General features: G+C 36.8%; 1 protein-coding gene, 1 non-coding gene and 2 pseudogenes across 3 annotated transcripts; 1 reads left to right on the top strand and 3 right to left on the bottom strand.

Annotated features, from left to right (window-relative positions):
• Positions 1-6: 6 nt before the first annotated feature.
• On the bottom strand, positions 7-1,112 carry LOC143613737 (uncharacterized; annotated as a pseudogene). Its single transcript, XR_013150171.1, has 3 exons — positions 1,005-1,112; positions 818-946; positions 7-157 (listed from the first exon to the last, which is right to left on the bottom strand). The product of XR_013150171.1 is annotated as an uncharacterized LOC143613737 (transcript).
• A 7,622-nt stretch (positions 1,113-8,734) lies between these two features.
• On the top strand, positions 8,735-14,468 carry LOC143613739 (putative calcium-binding protein At1g02270; annotated as a pseudogene).
• On the bottom strand, positions 13,800-13,902 carry LOC143613749 (U6 spliceosomal RNA). The gene has a single exon (XR_013150174.1). It is a non-coding gene; the product is annotated as a U6 spliceosomal RNA (small nuclear RNA).
• Positions 14,469-16,557: 2,089 nt separating the features above from the next.
• On the bottom strand, positions 16,558-18,093 carry LOC143613734 (transcription termination factor MTERF8, chloroplastic-like). The gene is made up of 2 exons (XM_077087367.1): positions 18,059-18,093; positions 16,558-17,986 (listed from the first exon to the last, which is right to left on the bottom strand). The coding sequence occupies exon 2, from the start codon at positions 17,955-17,957 to the stop codon at positions 16,698-16,700; it is 1,260 nt and encodes a 419-aa protein (XP_076943482.1). The 5' UTR covers positions 17,958-17,986; positions 18,059-18,093; the 3' UTR covers positions 16,558-16,697.
• Positions 18,094-21,716: the final 3,623 nt, after the last annotated feature.

Raw genomic sequence — 21,716 nt, forward strand, 5'->3', positions numbered from 1 at the left:
TGGCATGAAGCGTCGCAGCCAATCTGAGTCTTCCTTTATTGCCTCTTTGAGATTCATCTGCAACGAGTCAACCAACTGTAGCATGGTTACAAGGGCCACTGCTTCCGGTCCATCAACAGGAAAGCCCCTGTGAGCATGTTTGTACTGCAGACTTCACCTACACGCAAAATAACAAAATTTAGGACTTCTCTTGACTATTTCAGCTCCTATTTGGAAGCAAATATCATCAAGTTAATTGAAATTGGTGTGACTTAAGGATCCAGTAATTTACCAAGTGAATGGTTTTTCTTAGTAAGTCTGCATAACCTACCGACATAACACAGGTTTATCCTATCCAAGCAGTGTTGAACAAACAAGACTTTAAAAGTATTGTATAATTGTCTTGTCATACTTGTTATTCCTAAGCATGCATAATCGTTACAAAACTCTATCATCATCATCATCATCATCGTACTCAGTATATCCCACCAATAGCAAAGCTATGGTAGGGTCTGAGGAGGGTAAGATGTAGACAGCCTTACCTCTACCCCATGGGGATAGAGAGGCTGCTTCCGGTGAGACCCCCGGCTCGATAGTAGTTTTATTTCTCAGGCCCTTTATAGTCTATACCATTGGCAATTAATTGGCATTGGCGTAATGTTTATTTCTCAGGCCCTTTATAGTCTAGAAACTCGCAAACTCCTAAATGTTGTTGGATGGACTACAAGTGGTTAGTGAAATGGTATGCAATATGCATCATATGAAATAGAAATTATAATAATAATAATAATAAACGTGGAAAAGGTGGAAGTAGTAGTAGTGTTATAAGTAAGGTTACCTTAGCGATATCGATAGAGGTGAAATCCATGACGCAGCCACCATGGTTGTGCATTTGAACGGCGGCATTAGTCTCTGCCAGTAGTCTCAAACTGTCTTGGTAGGAGTGATCCAAACAACATAATTCCGCCTAAACAAACAGTCAGTCAGTCAGTGGTTGATGCAATTATTAATAATTAAAAATAAACCTTGGTAGCTTGGCGGCCCAAGGAGGTGCCGGAGAAGGAAGCGACGGAATCGCAGAGTTGGTCCCACTGGAGCACCCGAAGAGTAGTTTCAATAACGGCCGGCGGTTGCGTTTAGGGCTTGAGGAAAGCAGCAACTGCATGAGGAGGAGGCTTGAGTTTGAATCTGAATTGAATGGAAGAAGTAAACGAAAATGAGGAGGTTGGGATACCAAACGAGACGATGAAATCATTCGTTCCAACAGAATATCCACTCCTGTGTGTGGATGATTTTATTTTATTTATTGAAATTACAATTTATTAAATAAAATATAATGAAAATTACAAGAAAATGAGATCATACTTGGCTGAGGCGTCGGTGCCCTTCAAATAAATTTCAAGTCTTTAAAAGATAGCTCGTTTGCTCCCTATGATACAACACATATGACAATTTTGGTGGTGTTTGTTTTTTGTTTGAAGATCTTCGTGGCCTCTTATGTCTGTGTCGCGTAGATCACGTGCAGACCTTTAGGCTCGCAGACTGTTTGTTTTCTGAAGACATTTCATTAAAAAAGGTCTACGCGTCCCTCTTATTGGAGAAGACTTAGGTCCATTAGCTTCTAACATCTTCCCACATCTGTTCTCGTTAAACCCTTCCATCAACCTAGCAAATCCTCCATCCCTCTCCTCTCTTCTCCACCGCCACCCCTTTTCCGACCACCCCACACCTCCGCTGCCTCGACGCCCTCTTTTCGGCCACCCCACACCTCCGCCTCCCCTCTCTTGCTCCCGCCGTCCCCTCTCCAGCCACCCTACACCTCCGCTGCCCCCCTTCCCTCCGCCGTCACCTCTACGACAACCCCATACCTCAGCCGCCTTCGCGTGCCGTAGGTCCGCCGCCTCCGCCTCCCGCTATCACACATCCACAACTCCGGTCCCGTGTACTGTTATTTTGTTGATTTGTGTACTTTACCTATATTTGTATGATTTGTGATGTAATCGGTTTGAATTTGTGTATTAAATTATACTATTGAAAGGTTATAATATCGAAATTTGTTGAAATCAGGTTTAATTGATGTTCGTAGACTGATTATTGATGTCGTGTTTATCAATTTAGGTTTATTTTGTGTAAATGAGCTTGAGCTTGGCTTGTTTTGACTTATGAGATCTTGAGAGTTGTTTTTCAATTATTGTTGAATTTTTATTATTTTTTTTATAAGAAATTGATTTGTTGAATTATCTTTAGTTTTTGTTCAATTAATTAGTTTGCATAATTGTCCAATTATCATTTGTTTTTTATTGAAAAAAATTTGTAGAAAGTTTAAATTTAATGAAGATCTTGTTCCATTAGGTTTGCGTAAAGTTTAAGTTTGAAGACCTTTTTTATGTTTAAAAATTCGGTTTATTTAAATTTCTGTTTATTTTAACAGTTTGCAGACTTGTTAAAAAACAAACAGTCTTCTTCTTGCAGACCAGAGGTTTGATCCACCTCTTCTGCTACAGATGTCTGTAGATGTGGTCGCAGACTGCAGACATTTTACCTCTTAAAAAACAAACAGCACCTTATTCTCTATGAGAAAATTAGCATTACCTATATATTAAAGGAAAACGTTAAGCCACAGGACCAGTTCCATCCATACATATTTAACCCATATGAAAATATATGTTGACTTTTTGGCCCTTGCAATTTTCTTTTGTCTCTTTTCGTACATGCCAACTGTTGTTTTCTAAGGTGCTGTTTGTTTTTGCAGACATAAACTGTCTGCAAGCTGATTTCATCTGTTTTCATGTCTGCAACTGAAGATGTGGTCTGAAGATCTGCAAGCTGAAAATATAAGACTGTTTGTTTTTATAAGCTGATACTGTCTGCATAACTGTCAAACTTATCTCACAAGATAGAAGTCATTTATTCAGATCTGTTTAAAAAAACCAGTAATCGGCGACACCTAAATTTAAACGACAATAAACAACTCGACCAATCATATCAACTAACAATACAGTTAACAGAATCGAAAATAGACACTAAAAGCAAATTTCATCAGCAAATACACACCTCAAATAGCTGAATAAACACTAGAAGCCTAATTTTACCAGAAACAAAATTAATAATCAGTGACATCTAACTTTCATCGGCGATAATCAAATCAACTAATAATCAGATCGACTAAATACAGTTAACAGGATCCAAAACTAGACACTATAAGCTAATTTAATCATCAAACACACTTCAAATAGCTGCATAAACACTAGAACCTGAATCACAAACCTAATTAATCATTAACAAAATAAACTAATTAGATCAATATAAGAAACAGTTAATAATAATAATAATAATAATATGAGATGAGTTGAGTTGAATTACCAAGGCGCGTAGAACTCAACGAGAACGCCGCGATCTTGACCGACTTCCTTCTCGAAGTTATCTTCGGTTAAAACGACGACGAGGTCGGCAACGGCCGGTGAGAATAAGAAGACGAGATTCTAGGGTTGCTGCTAGTGTCAAACAGATCGATGATCTCAAAGACATGATGATTGATAATGATATTATTATTTTGTTGAAATGATATGAAATGAATCGTGACGGGTTTAGATCAGATTTAAAGTTGGGCGTGGGTTGGTTGGGTGACTGATGTTGTGTGCGTACCTGGTCGGAGGAGAAGAGGGAGTAGGGTTTTGTGAAGATGTTATAAGAAAGAGATCTGTGTCTTATTTTTGAAGAGGAAATAAGATGTGTTCAGATCTGTTTAAAAAAAAAAACAAACAGTCTTCAAGGGTGACGTCTGCGCGCCTGCAGACATAAGCTCCCTTGAAGATGTTTGAAGAAAAAACAAACACCCCCTAACACTTATGTCAGACCATTGTATCATTTTTTTGCCACGTATAAAGCCACCACGTTTTAAACTTTATTTATAGTGAAAAGAAATATGAAATAATCTTTTGAAAAATTAAAACGATAAATGATTTGCATTGTACATCTTTAATGTGCATTTTTATGTTTAATTGTTTTATTTATGACTTGTGGTTTTTGTTTTAACTCATCATTTGACTTAGATGCATTTGAGTGGCAGCTCGTTGGTGGGATGAGAGTTTGAATATATCTACTAGCTCCGTAATGACCCAAACGCATCTGGGCATTCCCGAGTTTCATTTAAAGGAAGGCAAAAAAAAAGGGAGGGGAAAGGGAGGGGTTTTAGCATGGGCTCATGAAAGCACAACTTTGAAAGGAATTGGAAGAGAGGAAAGGAAAGTGAATGTAAGGGAAGGAAAATGAAAAAAAAAAGAAAAAGAATCCTTTGTTTTGTTAGGTAAACCTGGGAACACGCGCTAGAGTCCAAATTGCGCAAAATAAATATGTATTTATGCATTTATAAGATTAAACTATGAAATGAAAATAGGAGGAGGCGAAAATAAATTGGGTTGCTTGGCATAAAGTGGTTGCATCGGTGAACAAAGGGGGTCTCGGATTATGTTCGTTACGTGAAACTAATCTTGCTATGCTAGCGAAATGGTTGTGGAGGCTCAAAAATGAGAAAGAGGGCTTGTGGAGAAGCATCATTTGGGCTATTCACCACACGGAAAATTCGTGGTCGTTCATTCCGGCGAAGGTGTATTCAATGGGTACATGGAAACATATAGTAAAAATTTCACGCGAAATCGCTGAGATGGGTGTGGATTTAAACGCCGTACTGAAGTGGGAGGTGAGAGGTGGAAATAAAACACTGTTTTGGCTTGAACGGTGGTGTGGGGAAGTGGCGTTTTATGTCACACCCCGACCAAAGGCGGCGGAACATGCCGAGGTGTAACGATTGTCCATAAGCACATGGCACTAATTAAAGTGACTGTATTTAATAAACTCATTTCATTTCACAACATCGAAAATGTCACATAACAATTATCCATAAAATAACCATAAATAAGATATCACAAAATATGGCAAATTGATATTGTTCATTTTTACTAATATCCTAAGGTCTTTGATGTCGTTTTCTTCACAATCATAAATCAACCAAGATGCAAACCTGCAACATTTCATAAAATAAAGCTTGTCAACACAAAGGTCGGTGAGCAATTCATAAGTTTAATCATATTAGTATATAATAAAGATAGCCACAAAACTTGCATACGAAACGATAAATAAAAGTGGTAATTTGGATAAATAGATATCGCTAAACACATTAGCGACACCTAGCTATAAGGGGATGTCAAATAGTCTAGGATTTTATAGTTATCGTTAATTGCATTACGTTAACGACACCTTGCTATAAGGGGATGCCAAATAGTCTAGGATTTTATAGTTCCACCAACCAAAAGCGATAAACACATAGGCATATAAGCATAGAACACCAAATCGAGCAATTATTTAGGTAAAGTATACAACTGCGTTTGTGGTTTAAGATTCAAATATAAAGCATTTTGTTGAATAAGTATGAAATGTCACCCCCAAAATAAAAGATGGAAAATGGGGTATGAAGTACTCACCTTCAAGTAGTAAACTTGAAAGATGATAATTTGGAGATTTGTCGGAACGACGAGTTTAACGCACAATGCCTAAAAAGAAAAGAAGTCTTGAATTTAGAAAGGTTGTCTTGAAAGTCTTTAAACAAAATAAATGTTGAGAAATGTAAATAATTAAAGTTCAAGGTTTAAAATGTGACTATTTAAGAATTTATAATAATAACCCTTTAAAAATGTAAGTTTGCTCGAAACCAGATTAAAGTATCTAACCTTAATATTTACTCAACCTATGTTAAGTAATAAGGTGGGTAAAATGCAAGAATGCAAATCCCTTTGGAATAAAGATACTAAAACGGGTTTTTTTTTATCGAGTGTTCGGGTTGTTGGTTCGGGTATTGATAATTGGTCAAACCCAAAGTCAACTTTCCAAAATATTGAATGTTATGAGATAACTCAATAAAATTTAATAAGACTTAACCAAGTATGTAGTTCCATTGTTTTAGAACTAACAACGCACGTTAAGCGAGTGTTCGGTTTTGTCGGTCCAAACTTTGTTATGAGATTAAGTTGGATCCAACATTTCCAAGTACTTAAGAAAATATTTAAAAATCAATTTGTAACTATTTTTAAAGAAATATACAAGTCTTGATGGCTAAAAAAAACACATTTGTGTGTCTTAAGCGAGCAAGAATCGGTTTGGTTCGGTTTCCATCTTACAACAAGTTCATAGATGGTTTCCACGTGTCCAAACACTAAATAACTTGTATAATAATGTACAAATAAAAAAATACCAAAAGTTAACAATAAAGTCTTTAAACAAAAGTTCGGTTTTCGGTTCGGATCGTGTTTCGAGTTAAGACCGAGGTAAGATTCTACAAACCCATAACCATAGAATTTGTAAAAATGATTTTAGAAACTTAGATCTAACACTAAGTATGTTTAAACAAACAAAACTAGTAACAAAGTTCGGTTTACGGTTTAGAGCTATTTACGGTTAAACCGAAGCATAGACTCTTAAAAACCCATAACCATGGAACTTGTAAACATGACCAACAAACTAAAATAAGCAAGATTAATATGTATGAACAAGTTATATAGATGTATATATATCAAGGACACGAAGTCCTCCATGAAGCCTTGCCTTATGGGGTCCGAAACCTCACCGACCAAAATCGGAGAAGTAACTACCAAAGGTAAACAAGGGGTGTATATTATATATATGTTGCACAACCATAAACAAGTATTAATAAGGCTACATAAACTAATTAAGATGAAAGACCAAAATCCTTCAAGAACACTTAAGAAGATAACCTTGAATCTTTGATGTTTGAGTGAGTTTTTTTTTTTTTTTGGAGTTGTAGCAAGGGAAAATGAAGAGGAAATGTGGTGTATATATAGGGTAATGTTGGTGGTCAAATATGGGTGTGAGACACAAGAGTTTTCATGCAAAATGGATCAAGACAAAAACACAAAACAACAAAAAAAAAATAATAAATAAATAGATAAAAATAAAAATAGGATGTTTTCAAGACCCAACAAGTGTGAAACAATATTGTAACATAAATCCATTATTTTGATTATAACATAAGCTTCGGTTTACAAATCGGGTCGGTTTACATAATAAACAAATACAAAAACGAATACAAACAAGACCCGAAATTGACGAATGTCACATTTTATGTTCGTTTTCCTTCACTGTTTCAATTAGAAGTAAATACATGGTGCAAAGTATCTGATCGGTTGTTGATGTACTCGGGGGAGTTATGCGGACAATGGGGTTGGGCTAGGTCGCTATACGGGTCGGCCGAAATAAATGAACTTCGTGAGCTGTTAATTGCTTGCCAGCCTGTGTGCTTATATGAGGGTGAGGATAAGCTTATTTGGGATTTGGATGATAGTGGGATTTTCTCCATTAGGAGCTTAAAACAGAAGTATGCAGTGAACATGAATGTGGGGGGAAATTATATTATTGAATGGAATAATTTTATACCAAAAAAGGTGGGGATTCTAGCGTGGAGAGTGGAAATGGAAAGAATACCGGTGTTATTGGCATTGGCTAGACGTGGTGTGTTGGTTGGGTCGATGGTATGTCCGATTTGTGAGGAGGATGTTGAATCGGCAGAGCACTTGCTTGTGTCTTGCCAGTTTGCGCAATTGGTTTGGAGCATTATTGCCTCTTGGTGTAAGGTTCCATCTATCTATGCCTTTTCCATTCGTGATTTATTGGAATTGTATAAATATTCTTTACTACCGAAAAAGGGGCGAAAGCGTTTCATGCGGTATGCTTGACGGTGATTTGGTGTATTTGGAAAGTGAGAAACCTCGCGGTGTTCGAAAGGAAAACAACAAGTGCCTGATTGGTGAGATAAAAACACTAAGTTTTTTGTGGGTGAAGAATAGGTCCAAGTGGCCGGGTTTAACGTGGGAAAAATGGAGTGAGTTTAATTTTGTATAAATTGCAAGGGTGTTTCTGGTGGGTGAAGGTATTAGGTGGTGTGACTACGTTGTCTTAATGTTTTTTTGGGTTTGATGTTTCTAGCATCTTGCTAGTTTGTTGCGTTGTGTTTAATAACAAATTCTGTTTGTCGTTAAAAAAAAAAAGAAAACAGGAGAGATTCACAACCTTGAGGTAGTGCATGAGTAGTCAGGGGGTTTTCATACGGTGGTTTCTTTCATGAAGGTCCCAGATTAATGGATCGTTAAAACTCTGTCATAAATCATGGAGCAAACTCGTGACATGGTGTTTATAGGTCAACATGATTTACCAGGTGTTCTACGCTGATCAAATAAAATATTTATAAAAAGTTGTTTGTCAAAATTAATAGATAACGATAAAATGTATTAGAAAAAACGAATAGCTATTTTTAAGTATTTAAAGTAGGGTGCTGCTATTTAGACATCCTCTCACTTTTTAGAGAGGGTGTATATAAATGTAAAAATATATGTAAAATGGGTTTATAAATAGCAAAATGGAAGTCTCCTGGTCCAAGTCATCAATCACATTACTTGGTCGCATAAAAAGAACCGACTTTTACCTTTACTTGCGCCGCTCAAAGACAACTAATAAATTAGCGTAAAAGCAAGCAAGGTGTGGTTGGTGTATAATAATAGAAATAGAAATAGAAATAAAAATAAAAAATGAAATGAAGGGATGGTCCTCACAAGGCAAATAATAACAACTCAAGGCCCCCACACGCATTAGTTGCCTTCCACATAATAAAACATACAACTCCCACAGATTCATCTCCTTCCTTTGTTGATTGATATCCAAATACACAAACACTTATCATTTTGAAAGAATGGCGAAGAAAAGGGGGGTTTGTTCTAATTATAATAATTCATTTTCGTGCACGACCTTCAACATCCTTGCACCCATCTACAAGCGCCTGATTCACGAGGATCATGCTTGCCGAGAGAGTGAAATCAGAGGGTATTGGTTCAACAGGAACCAAGGGATTTTGGATCTGCTGCTGCGTGAACGCTCTTCCATCATCTGTCTTCAGGTCAGCCTTCCACTTATTATTATTATTATTATGTTCTTTCATTTATTTGAATATCTGTTTGTTAATAATAAACAGGAGTTCTGGGTTGGAAACGAAGAACTTGTCAACATGTATGACACTAGGCTTCGGGATGCAGGATATCTCAATTTCAAGCTTCCCAGGACTAATAATCGTGGTGATGGTAACCTAACATCAATCAAACACTATAATACCTTTCCTTTCAATCATTTTCATCTTTATACTATATGAATTGATGTACAATATATAAATTTAAAACACTAGTTTTTATTTATTACAATATATACTACACTTATATTATTATTGGTCATCATTTGGCTGTCTGTTGTGGGATAACTAGCAAGAGCTATTATTGCACCATGTCACTGCCACGTAGGCTGTGAGGCAATAACTAGCCGTCTCGTTATCTTAAGCGTTGTGAGTTAACTAGCCACTACCCCATTAAAATAATAATTAGACTGTTTAAAATTGGGAAAAAAGAAAAGAAAAGAAAGTGGTAAAGCAGGGTGAGGTGATTTTTTTATTTGGTTTATACAATTAATTCATTGCTCGTTAGTGGGGTGGACCCACCATTTGTTTTGTTTCATGCCGTTATTGGGGTGGCGCTCCCCACCTTTGGCACCCCATATAACTTTCCCGGCGTGGTGTAGTAGGCTTCATCATGCCCGTGTGGCATGGATGACGCCTCCACAACACATGGCCTAAGTATTATTATCTTTGGCACTAGTATTATTGGAATAATCAAGTATGGGTCAAAATGAAGAAGCGGGTATGCATAACTGTCATCATATGGCGGGGTAGATTAAGACTATATATATGCATATATGTAAACAGAATTCTCTACTTTTGGTTGTAATCCCGTACTTGATTCAATGAAATACTCCCCGTAAATCCTATGCTCTGCGTATGATTTCATATATGGATATTTGATTTGATAGTTCTTGGTTACCAACCGTTTTGAGTGTTATGTGGTAGGCTTGTTGACTGCTGTACACAAAGACTACTTTCGAGTGATAGACCATCGGGAGTTCCTCTTCAACGGTTTTGGAGACCGTGTTGCGCTGCTTTTACATGTCCAGCTTTTAGTTGGAGGCTAACAAGAACAAGTTCTTATAGTTAACACTCACTTATTGTTCCCGCATGATTCAAGCATGTGTTTGGAAAGATTGCGTCAGGTAAACATGCTCTCTCTCTTTTTTTTTCTTTCTCTTTTGTTGCTGCTGTGCTGTCGTCTGATGATATGAAAAATCTTAGGTGTACAAGATCCTGCAATCTGTTGAAGCTTATCAGAAGGAGAACAATCTTAGTCCTCTGCCCATTATTCTCTGCGGGTAAGTTACTAACTCAACTCTTTTATATCTATGTCAATTGCCAAATACAATGATGATTACTAACAATTAATCTATGTTTTAAGTGACTGGAACGGGAGCAAGCGAGGTTATGTTTACAAGTTTCTTAGGTCACAGGGATTCGTGTCATCGTATGATACCGCTCATCACTACACTGATGCCGATGCACATAAGGTCAGTCAGCAGCAATTGTTTATCTACAAATGTACTTACCATGGCATTGCATAATTCAGAATTTCATTCATGTATGCAGTGGGTTAGCCATAGAAATCATCGAGGAAACATATGTGGTGTGGATTTCATATGGCTTCTTAATCCAAACAAGTGCAGGAAAGTACTCAAAACAAGTTGGAGCGACGCAGTCTTTAGACTATTCAAGGTACACACACAATCTTTTTTGCACATTTCTTTTATGCCTTTGATATATATGTGTATTTTTATTGTTATGTTCACTTGTTTTTGACCTGCTATGAAAGAAAGTCAGATGTGGGGGGGATTATTGCTTTGACTGGCAGTGTTTTTAAGCAGTGAGTTATCTCCCATCCCATCTTTCTTCGGTTATCTTCCATCCCATCTTTCTGAAGACCGCCCCTTTCCTTTGTTATTTATAGATACATATATATGCTGACATTATGATTATGATCTGTAGCTAACCAAGACTTTGTATTTTTAGTATCATGTGCGGCGGGCCTCACTCACAGAAGAAGATGCTTTTGCATTACTGAAGGCCAACAGTGATGGAAATGGCATCACTTACTCTGGTTTTTGTGAAGCATTGCATCAGGTAGGTGTAGGTATTTCTGTACAGAATTATCCCAAGTGCAGGGTGTTCACGGTCTGGTTTTCACGATTTTTGGGTCAAACCGTGAGCCAAACCGTTAGTAACGGTTTTTGGTTATCGGAAACTAACACCAAACTGTCAAAAATTAAAACCAAACCGTTTATTCCGGTTTAGTTTAAGGTTAGTGGTTTAGACTTACCAGGCTTTTGTAAAAATTTGCATAAAGTATAATTTTTTTAACTAATCTATTTACAAGTGACAATAATATTTGGAAACAGAAAAACTGATAACAACTGGTTTACATAGTTCTTTCACCACTTAGTATAATCCCCATTAGGCCATTAGTGAAAAGGAAATAAAATAATAGCTTATATCAATGATATAATTATTGTATTGTTTCAATTAGGCCCAATATAAAACATAGATAATTAAATATAGTAATATAAAATATACATAAACAAAACAAAAGTATATTGTCAAACCTCATGGGTCAGTTCAGTTTTTTATACGGTCGGTTTGAAAACTTTGAAACCAACCGAAAAATTAAAAGAAAAAACCAACGACAGAGCCAAACTGATGGCCAGTTTGTGCAGTTTCGCAGTTTAAAACCGAGCCGTTAACAGTACATGTCATTGTATCACATTTTGTGTATGGGTTTGATGCAGCTTAATTTCATTGGTCATCCAAATGGGCTGAGTGATGAGGAGACAAAAGACCTTTGGGTTCAAGCAGATATTGATGGCAATGGTGTTATTGATTATAAAGAATTCCAAGTACTTCCCTCTTTCCCTTTAAACTTCAACTTGAACTTGCTTGTTATTTAATTATGTATATTAAACTTGCTATTGACATGACTGCAGCAACAAATATGGAATCCGCCTACAAGGTGTGAGCAAACAGTTACAGAAGAAGATCTAATAGGGTACAGGGTGAAGAATGCGGTGCTGTACCCGAGTGAAGCTGAAAAAGGAATGTGGCCAGATGACTACTCGCTCTCCGATCATGCCCGTCTCTCTGTTGTCTTTTCACCGGCCGTGAGAATGCGTCTACCTTAATTCTTTCTTTCTTGATCACCAAGAAAGAACAACCTTTTGGAGTATATATAAGAAGGGTAAGCTGCAAGCATCCATTTTTGAGGATTTGCAGATATACGTGAGACCTGGTTCAGATTGATAGCAGGAGAAATAGTATTTGCAGATTATGAGAGACCATGTAATTGTACTGAAACAATAAACATACTTGGTTGCAGTATATTGGAGCATTTGTTACTTGCTCCCATAATCAAAAAATATCCTCATGGTAATTACTCGTTTAACTTTTATTTATCAAGTACTAAACTGATTTTTCATTTGATATGGTATTATTACAGTTACATGACAATTATTTGATATGGTGGTGCATGGGCCTGAAACTGAATCCATAACCTTACTTTTGGTTAACCGGACAATGATAACTAATTGGTCTAGGTTGGGTCGGTTTTACATGGTTCTGTTAGGTTTGGTTATGGTTGGTTAACCGTGAACTAGATTTGGTCTTGAAATGTTTGGAGCTGAATTATGCGTTAGCTTAGTGCTAACCTCAGTGCCTTAGAGAGCTCCCTACTAGTGACGTCGCCATACGCCTTCCCAGTGATGTAGGAAATTACTTGTCTTTGTGTTATGTGTTGTCAAATGCACTATGCCTTACATTGCCTATGTTCATAGTGACGGTCTGCATGCCTTGAAAATCCGTAGTAAGCTTACAAATATGCCATGCTATAATTGTTACTTGCAAGTGTGGCCTTGATCCTCAGAAGGGTGAATGAAGGACCTTTTGATCATCACAAATATGAAAAATAAGAGTTAATACCTTGTTCTCCTGAACCATGACTCTAATACTAACTTGTAACACATGTAAATTTAGGGTCCTTGATCCTTTTTTTTTGTAAAAGGCGGATCACCAAATATCATCAAAATAATAGTAACAACACATCTTAATATTGTCGGTCCCAAGCTTGAAAAACAGAGAAGGGTCAGGATTTTTATTTAGCTTTGGGCCCAAAGACGGTTGAGCTGGACGACAATGAGTGATATCAAATTGCCATAAGAGATTGTTGTGGACTATGGAAGTGTACGCTTATTGATAGGGACTCCCATTACCTGAACCAAAAAGAAAAAAGGGTAGCTGGCTTCATCTATATTTGGTTGGTGGAAGATAGACAGACAGACAGACATTATTGTTAAAGCTTTAGCACATTATTTGAGTGGACAGAGAGATAGTTATGTTGTTCAAACTTCAAATGGTTGATTAACTTTATGAGAATTTTTATTGATAATTGTTGTTACATGCACATTGGTCCAGAACCTTAATACTCCACAATTTACCATTTTCATGTCTTGTTTTATTTGCACATGGAAGACTTGCTAAATACAAAGACTCCCGACAAAAAGGTTGAGTAGTTTAGAAGCAAAATAATTTAGCTTTTTAAAAAGTTGCTTTCTGGTGTATTTATATAAATTCATTGCAAAAGTTTTCTAGCTTTTTCACTTCTTTGACTGAAATGTTTTTGTTTATATAATTCTGGCTTCTGCTTCTTGTAAGGAGGTCCATATAATCAAAGTGTGGTTTCAGTTGGTTGAGGATATCCAAACAACAAGCTAGCTTGTTCCATTATTACGATGATCGCATGGTGATCCTTTACATATGTAACTAAGAAAATATATGATTGACAGGTAATTAGCTAGCTAGCATCCACGAACCAATAACTGTCATCCTTGCGCATGGACCATGCTAATCTTTTCTGTGTCATTCCAATTATTGGATGTCCCAGAAGGGAGATGACCAAATAAGTGGACTATATATATGAGCGGAATAAGGTTTGGTTTAGTTGTCAAATGATAGTAGAACATTGTGTCCCTTGCTTAGAGGTCAAAGGAGCTGATGGACCGAACACGAAAAATGCAACACAATTAACACTGAATCTATACTTCCCAGAGACCCATGTTGCCACCTTCCACCGAAGCAGACCATCTGCCTTGATATTCAACACCAATCTTCCGGCCATCTGATCACGACCCAAATCATAAGTGAAAGAAGGAGCCACTGGTAAGGCGTCAGCGACTAAAACGGCAGATAGAATAGTGGTATCCTTGTGACCTTGATAAAAAGGAGCAAGGGAGGAATGAAGAGTTATCTGCTGGGCTTTGTAGGATGCATAAACTTGAATCTCATCGTAGTAGATCCCGACTCGTTGGTTGGGGTTTGTGGAGACAAGGGTCAGTTGAATGGAGGAGTTGAGGAGGTGTGTTCCGGATACGAAAAGTTGGTAAATGTCAGCCTGCTTAAGGGAGAATTGTGGCTTGGTGGGATGGAGAATGAGCCAGAATATGATGAGTATGAGTAGGAGGATTGAGGAGAAGAAGATGTACAAGAATACCTTCTTCTTGTTGATGTTTACTAGTTTCTTTTTGGCACAGTGTTGGGGAGATTTTGCATGGATTTGAGACATTTGTAAAATACAGAGACTATAGTTTTGTTTAGTTTAGAATATGCTAATGAATGGCAAGTGTGGATATAAAAAGGGGAAAGTTCCTTGCTGCATGCTTCTGATTTTATATTTAAGTTAAGGGTATTTCTGTATTTTTGCGTCTAAAATTTGGAAAAGATAATTGAATAAAACGGTTGGCATAATCCATGTGTAATAGTTATGCTGGACACGAACTGAGCCTGAGTTGAAAATTTTTAACCTTAGCCTAGCTGAGCTTGAGCTTTAGAAAAATTTATGAGAATTTAGTTGCACCCCTGACTGCTATGAAGTTCGATTTACATAACCTACCAGCTAATCACTTAATGCGTTTGATAACGTCTTGATTTGTGTTACAAAAATGCACAGGTCAATTTACATAGAAGCAAATATATATATATCTAAAGTAACACGACTAGTTTCCTAAAAGCACAGGTAAATTTGCATAAAAGCACACGTATATTTACCAAAAAAAATGTATATATGTTTACATGAAAGCAAGCATATTTGCAGAAAAAGATAAGATCATTTATACATTAAATCACTGGTATTTTGCATGAAAAAACAGTTGAGATTATATAAATTTGTAAAATGATTTGATAAAAAAATCATAAGAAGACAGACATTGTGGGCTGATGCCTTATAAGCTAAGAAATGAGATTTCTATTGTCATTTTCTTAATTCTTTTAATATCATAAGAGAGTAGAGAGTCAATTCACAATGAATTATGTATGTTTATGTTTGGCCTGATCTCCCATTTTCATTCCAATTGTCTTTTAGCTATTTGGTTGGGAATACCAATCTCTTCTTTCATAAGGAACTTCTTAATTAACAAAAATATAAGGTTAGGAAGGGGATTTTTACATATTTCCCCTTCCTAACCTTATAAAATTACATATTTCCCCAAAGTACAAGTTTTTAATGCAAAATGTACAATGCTCTTTAAGCATGGTTTGGGGAAATATGTAATTTCAAAGTTTAGGAAGGGGAAATATGTAAATGCCCCTTAAAATATTAATTGCTATTATAATTTGGTTATTACATTCCGTGTATTGAATCCCTTTCAACTAGTGATAAGAAAATAAGAAGTCAAGACATCAAACTAGAGGTGTACAGATCGATTTATCGGCCCAAACCAACCCGGTTTAGTCAACGGCTGGTCAAAACCGGGTTGGTCCAAACCAGTTCAGGATATAAACCAGTTTACGAGAAAAAATGTTTGAACCTATCAAACAGCTCGGTCCAGGTTATAAACTGGTTTGGGACAAAAGGAACGCCTTATTTTCTCAAAGCAGGTCTGGTCTTAAACCGGTTTGATTCTCCTAAGTGCGAACTGGTATACGAACCGCTGGTCTGGATGAGACTGGAAACCAGTTTGGGTTAGGTATTGGGGCGATTCAGGAACTGATTTTTTGGCCATCTCTACATCAAATCACACAGACAGTCTGATGTGTTTGTTTTGTACGTACGATATCAGGAAAGAAGCAAACATGTGTTGGCTCCATTAGACCCACTAATTTGTCTTCCATTGTTGAGGTGCCAAACTGCAGCACTCACTGCTATGCAAGTTTTAAACAACCACAAAAACATGTGGACAAGAACGTAAAGTAGACTTTGTATCTGATGCCTGTTACATGTATTCAAGTCTCAAAAAGACCAAAATGTTATATAACATCACAGACTATTTCAACTACAGGGTGGTGAAAATGCTTAATGTGTATATTTTCAACTCTGTTAATTGTAAAGTCAAGTTATATTATCAGTAAAAAACTGAGTACAGTCCTCTGCATTAATACTTTAGCTTTTGTTTTGCATCCTTTTTTGACTGATAAACAACCATATCTGTAAATTGACAACTTAGGAAAGAATGAATAAACAGGTGTTGCAAAAACAATGTGAGCAAAAGGAATCCAATATCGGATCATAATGTCGGTTGTTCCCAATTTCTGCAAAAGCAATGAATTAACAGGTGTTGCTTCTAAAAGACAGGATTTACAACAATCATCATACTTTCATGTTCTAATCCCAATTCACATCTCATGCCACCAACGGTCCATTTATCACATAGACATAATTAACAAAACTATGTAGATAACAAGTGAAAAAAACTCAGCTACTTTTCGTTATGACTACAGGCGGCACCTTCTTTTCTTGCTTCTTCGAGAATCTTGCAGTCGACATGCTAAATAGCTTGTTAATCGACATCCCTTCCCCCAAAATTTTCCCACTGGATTCAAACCGATACTTAATCCTTCCGTCAAATCCATAACCAAGAAAGGCGGGAAAAGCCAACGTCTCTCTAACATCATAGCCCATCTCCTCGGTCAAGTAATCCAACTTCTGTTTCATCGACTTGTGATTGTATTGCAGCACCTGTGGATGCTTCTTCCCCATCGCCAAAATTTCTTCACATGTCAACCCGTAATTCAAGAACAGGCTAATCACCTCCTGCATATTCTTACAACTGGTTCTGCACACCCATCCCATCGCCAACCCTAGCTCCTTCGTTCCATGCTCATACCCGATCTTCAGCAACAGAACCATCTTGTGTGCAAGGTTATCTTCAAACGACAGGCTAAGGAAAAGAGGCGCTTTGATCAAAAGCTTATAGATATCATTCGAACCGAACCCACATTGCTTAAGGAACTCAATTCGAGGCTGTAACTTCCTCTCCCGACTAGCACTAAACAAGCTCGGATACACAAGTATAATTTTAAATATCTCTTCATCCGTCAACCCCGCATACGATCGAAAAAAGTCAACATGATTCGCATAGTGGTCCACGCTGTACGCCAAAATGAAAGGCAGTTTAAGCAAAACAGTAGTCGTCGCAACCTCATCTCCCCCGCTGATATTCAACAAGAACTCAATCTTAGGAACAAGCTGCGAATCCAAATCAGAATTGAGAATCGCGGGCCGAGCGAGTACCAGCTCGACACCACCAAACCCGTTCAAGTAAGACATCATTTTTTCAATATCTTGGAGGGACTTCAAGCACAAAGCCTTGGTTAGATTCACATTGTTGAGAACATGTGAAAGCCGGTCAATCGGAACCCCAAGATCCAGCAACAACCGAACCTTGGCTTCGAAACCGGACAAAAACCTCGGGTTTGTAGCGGTAAGAAGGCGAGCAAGCTGAGCATCCTCAATGACACCTTTGAGATCATGGGTAAGAAAACAAAGTAAGGAATAGATGTCTTGAGATACCAACACATCAGGCCTCCTTTGAACCAGTTTGGCTAGCACAGGACCATTGATTCCAAGATTTTGAAGAGCATGGATTTGGGTGCGAATGGAGTCAAAAGGCGCCAACTTTAGAGGTGGGTTATTGTCCAAAAGGGCGTTGGAGGCTTTCTCGCTAATACCCATTTGAAGGAAGAGTGGAAAGAGTGAAGCTCCTGTAAAAGATAATTGAGCATTTTGGATGCAGATAAGGTGTTTGTGAAAATGCCTGAGAGAGAAAGACTAACCGGAATTGGTGTCGTTTGTGGCTTGAAGAAGGGTGCATCGGAAGAGGTCTCCACGCTTGTGAGTAAAGTGTAGGGTGGGGGCTAATTTAAGGGTGGAGGGAGAAGAGAGGGGCGCCACTGTCATAGTCATACATATATTCATTTTGTAGAAGAAGATGCTTCTTTCGGTTAAGACTGAACTGAACTGAACTGAAGCCTGAAGATACCACGACGCCTACCACAAGAATCGTGGATAAGTTTCCGGTTTTGGTCAGTCAAAAGTCACTGTTCCAAAAACTCATGATAGGAGGTAGTGAGATGAAGATTGAATATAATGAAACAAGGAAATAAAATAATATTAATCATTCATATGTTTTATTTGATTAGTATTTACTTATGTTGTTTGATAAAAAAAATGCAATAATGAAATATAAATGACTAAAATGTATACCTTAAAATAAAAAAAAATTACAAAATAAAAATGACAATGACGACAGTGGTGGTGGTGATTAGGCAGTGACGATGGCGGTAGTGTGACAGTGACGGTGATGGCAGTGATGACGATAGTCAAGTGGTGCTAATGGTAGCTGTGGCGGCAATGGTAGTTACGTGGTGGTGTGGTGGTAGTGATCAGGCGACGGTGGTGGCATTAAGAAGTGGTGGTGGTCAGGTTTATGGTGGTGGTGGTGGTGGTGGTTGTCAAGTGTTGCTGTAAGACTACTTCCGTTGATGAATTAGTTTGGGTTGGAATACTATTTGAAAATAAAAAGAAAAGAAGAAAAAATCACCAAACTTGATCAAACTAGCTTCCCACCACAACCTAGTTTGCCCACTACCATCATGGCCACATATCAATAGTTCACCTTTTAATTTATTTTTTTCTTTTATTTTCATACTAATTAATTTTAACACTAAAAATGTTTTTTCTTAATAACTTTTAATAAATAAGTTTTTTAAAAAATCTAAAATCATTGTCTTGTTTAGTTTTTTTTGAACACACTGGTATAAATTTAATTAAAAAACATAAGATTGCAAAAAAAATTATTTTTATAATAAAATAAATATTAATTATTACTGATTACATTAACCGACACTTGTCAACTCCCTATTGGTTCATAAGAATTTTAGATAAAACTTATTATCTTAACAATCTAACCTTATCTAAACAATTACAAATTATATTTATTTAATAAAAAGTAGTAAAGATTGGGTTGCTAATGTGCGTGGAAAGTTTGGTTTGGTTGGATTGGGTTGGTAGAAAAGAGAGAAATCAATTTTATAATAAAGATTGGGTTGGGTTGGTTTGTAAATGAGAATGGTTAAAGAAGGGGGGGAAAGGTGTGAGATAAAATGGTTTTGATAGAATGAAAATGGTTGGTTTCATTCCATTGACCAACCAAACACATCTTTTTTCATTCCCTTACAATGACTAATTCAATCCCTCTTTTTATTTTTATATACCAAATGCTACCAAAAAAAGATTAAAGAATACTGATGATATAAATATAGAATTTCAATAGAGAAAATTACTGTTTGCGTCCACGTGGTTTTAAGGCGGAGACATAATGAGTCCTCGAAAAAATTTTTGAACTGGTTGAGTCCCTGTGGTTTAAAAAATGAACCATTTGAGTCCCTTCGTTACTTAACTTTCAAAGTAAACTTTAATTTTACTGAAACCACATAGACTCAAATTGTTCATTTCTGAAACCACAGGGACTCAAAATGTTCGTTTCTGAAACCATAAAGACTCAAATTGTTCATTTCTGAAACCACGAGACTCAACCAGTTCAAAAAAATTTTCGGGGACTCATTGTGCCTCCGCCCTAATAAGGCATAAATACGGATTCAACTCTGTTAATTGTAAAGTCAAGTTATGTTCCATACGTCATCTCAGAAAAAGTATGCGTAATAAGGCATCAATATGGATTCATCATTAAATGGATATGTTCATCGAACAAAATGAGAGTTTGGTTCACGAAAATCGTAAAAATTTGAAGGAATTGAAATTTTGAAATTTATACGTTTTGAATTTGACACTTTTGGTTTCCTTACGCCTAAAGCTGTGGAGTTACTTAACCGAGTTCAGTGAGTCATGCATAGTAATGTTATGTCACAGCCCAACTTATGGCCTAGGAGTGTGACCAATAGTTATACATGTTTTGTAAGAGCATGTTTGGGATTGAGTTTGAAAAATGCTTATTGGCTTGTTTGTGATTTCAAAAGCCAATAAATTAAAATGTGTTTGGTAATCATAAAAATCTTTCTTATTTTAGCCTTTTGAAAGGATTAAAAATCAGTTTTCCAAAAGCCCCAAATCCTGGCTTTTCAAAATGACTTTTTGAAAAAGCCAATAAGCATTTTTCAAACTCAATCCCAAACATGCTCTAAATATATCAGAGTTTAAGGTTGTAAAGTGAAAGTATTTAATTAAAATATTAATATATTTCAAAAGTCTGGAATTGTCACACCCCGGTCCAAGGCCTAGAGGTGTGACCAACAGTTGGTACCTGTTTTGTAAATATATTAGAGTAGCAGGTTCATTTTAGCGGAAGTCTTTAAATATTAAAATATTAATTTACATTATCAAAATTACTCGTGAATAAAACACCCGAGTTTCAGTTTTACAAAACAGTGGTATTAATAACACTTTATAATATTCAAAAACGAGCCATCTCGAGCGATCTTCTATGACTCAAATCCTTGTATACCATCCATTGTCATCTAATCACCTGCAAGGGTGGGAAAAACATGTCAGCTATATGCTGGTGAAACGTTGACTCGATAAAACATTTATAACAGTCATTAAATACAAACACAGTTTTTTGTTTCACAAACTCAGCAGGAATGCCTGTCCATTCCCGGGATTTGTACCACTGCCCTACACACACAATTCAAAGGTTCCCCGAGTACATAGCCCCTGTTCGGAGACAACATTCCCCTAGGCTATGTAACCTTTATGGAGAACTGGTTATGACTGGCTTGGTTTTGTATGCCAATTATCAATTATGTTTGGATCCAGACACATGTGTATTCGGTCTAAGTTGCTTTTAATTATCTATTTTGTATTATAACGATTTAGAGATTATATCTCAAGCAAACATTTATCAGACTCTTTGTAATAAACAACCAGTCTATTACAAGAGTAAAATCAGTTCAGACATTAAAAGGTTAACGTGTTCACCTTATATTATCAGTCGGAATATCAATATCCTTAGCTTCAGTATGCTATTAACCTATATATCATAATAGGTTTGCATAAGTACCTAGTTGGTATTATTCAGCAGACTTTAAGTCTGTTTCAGTTTCAACAGACTCGAGGTCTGATCAGCAGACTTGAAGTCTAATTCAATTTCAGCAGACTCGAGGTCTGATCAGCAGACTCTTAGGTCTGACCTAACCTTAGTATAGTTATAGTCGTTTTATGAAAATACTTTGGATTTACATATGACGTTTGGAATAGCACGCTTTGGCCTAATAAAGGATATCACGTTGGCAAACTTCTCCAGGTAAGCAAACGGGTCCCGCGGTTGATTGGGATGTATACGAATTGCTTTCCTTAGGCAAAAAGAGTCTAGTAATGATACCCCCTTCTAGTTACTACGTGCCCGTCAAAATAATAATTTTGGTAACATTACTTCACGTGGAAGCGATCGTTTTTGCTTTATAAAACATTACTTGA

The sequence above is a fragment of the Bidens hawaiensis genome, unplaced genomic scaffold (genome assembly GCF_021521415.1).
Source record: "Bidens hawaiensis isolate Kalapana, Puna unplaced genomic scaffold, B.hawaiensis_p1.1 tig00038089_1, whole genome shotgun sequence".
Classification (NCBI taxonomy): Eukaryota; Viridiplantae; Streptophyta; class Magnoliopsida; order Asterales; family Asteraceae; genus Bidens; species Bidens hawaiensis.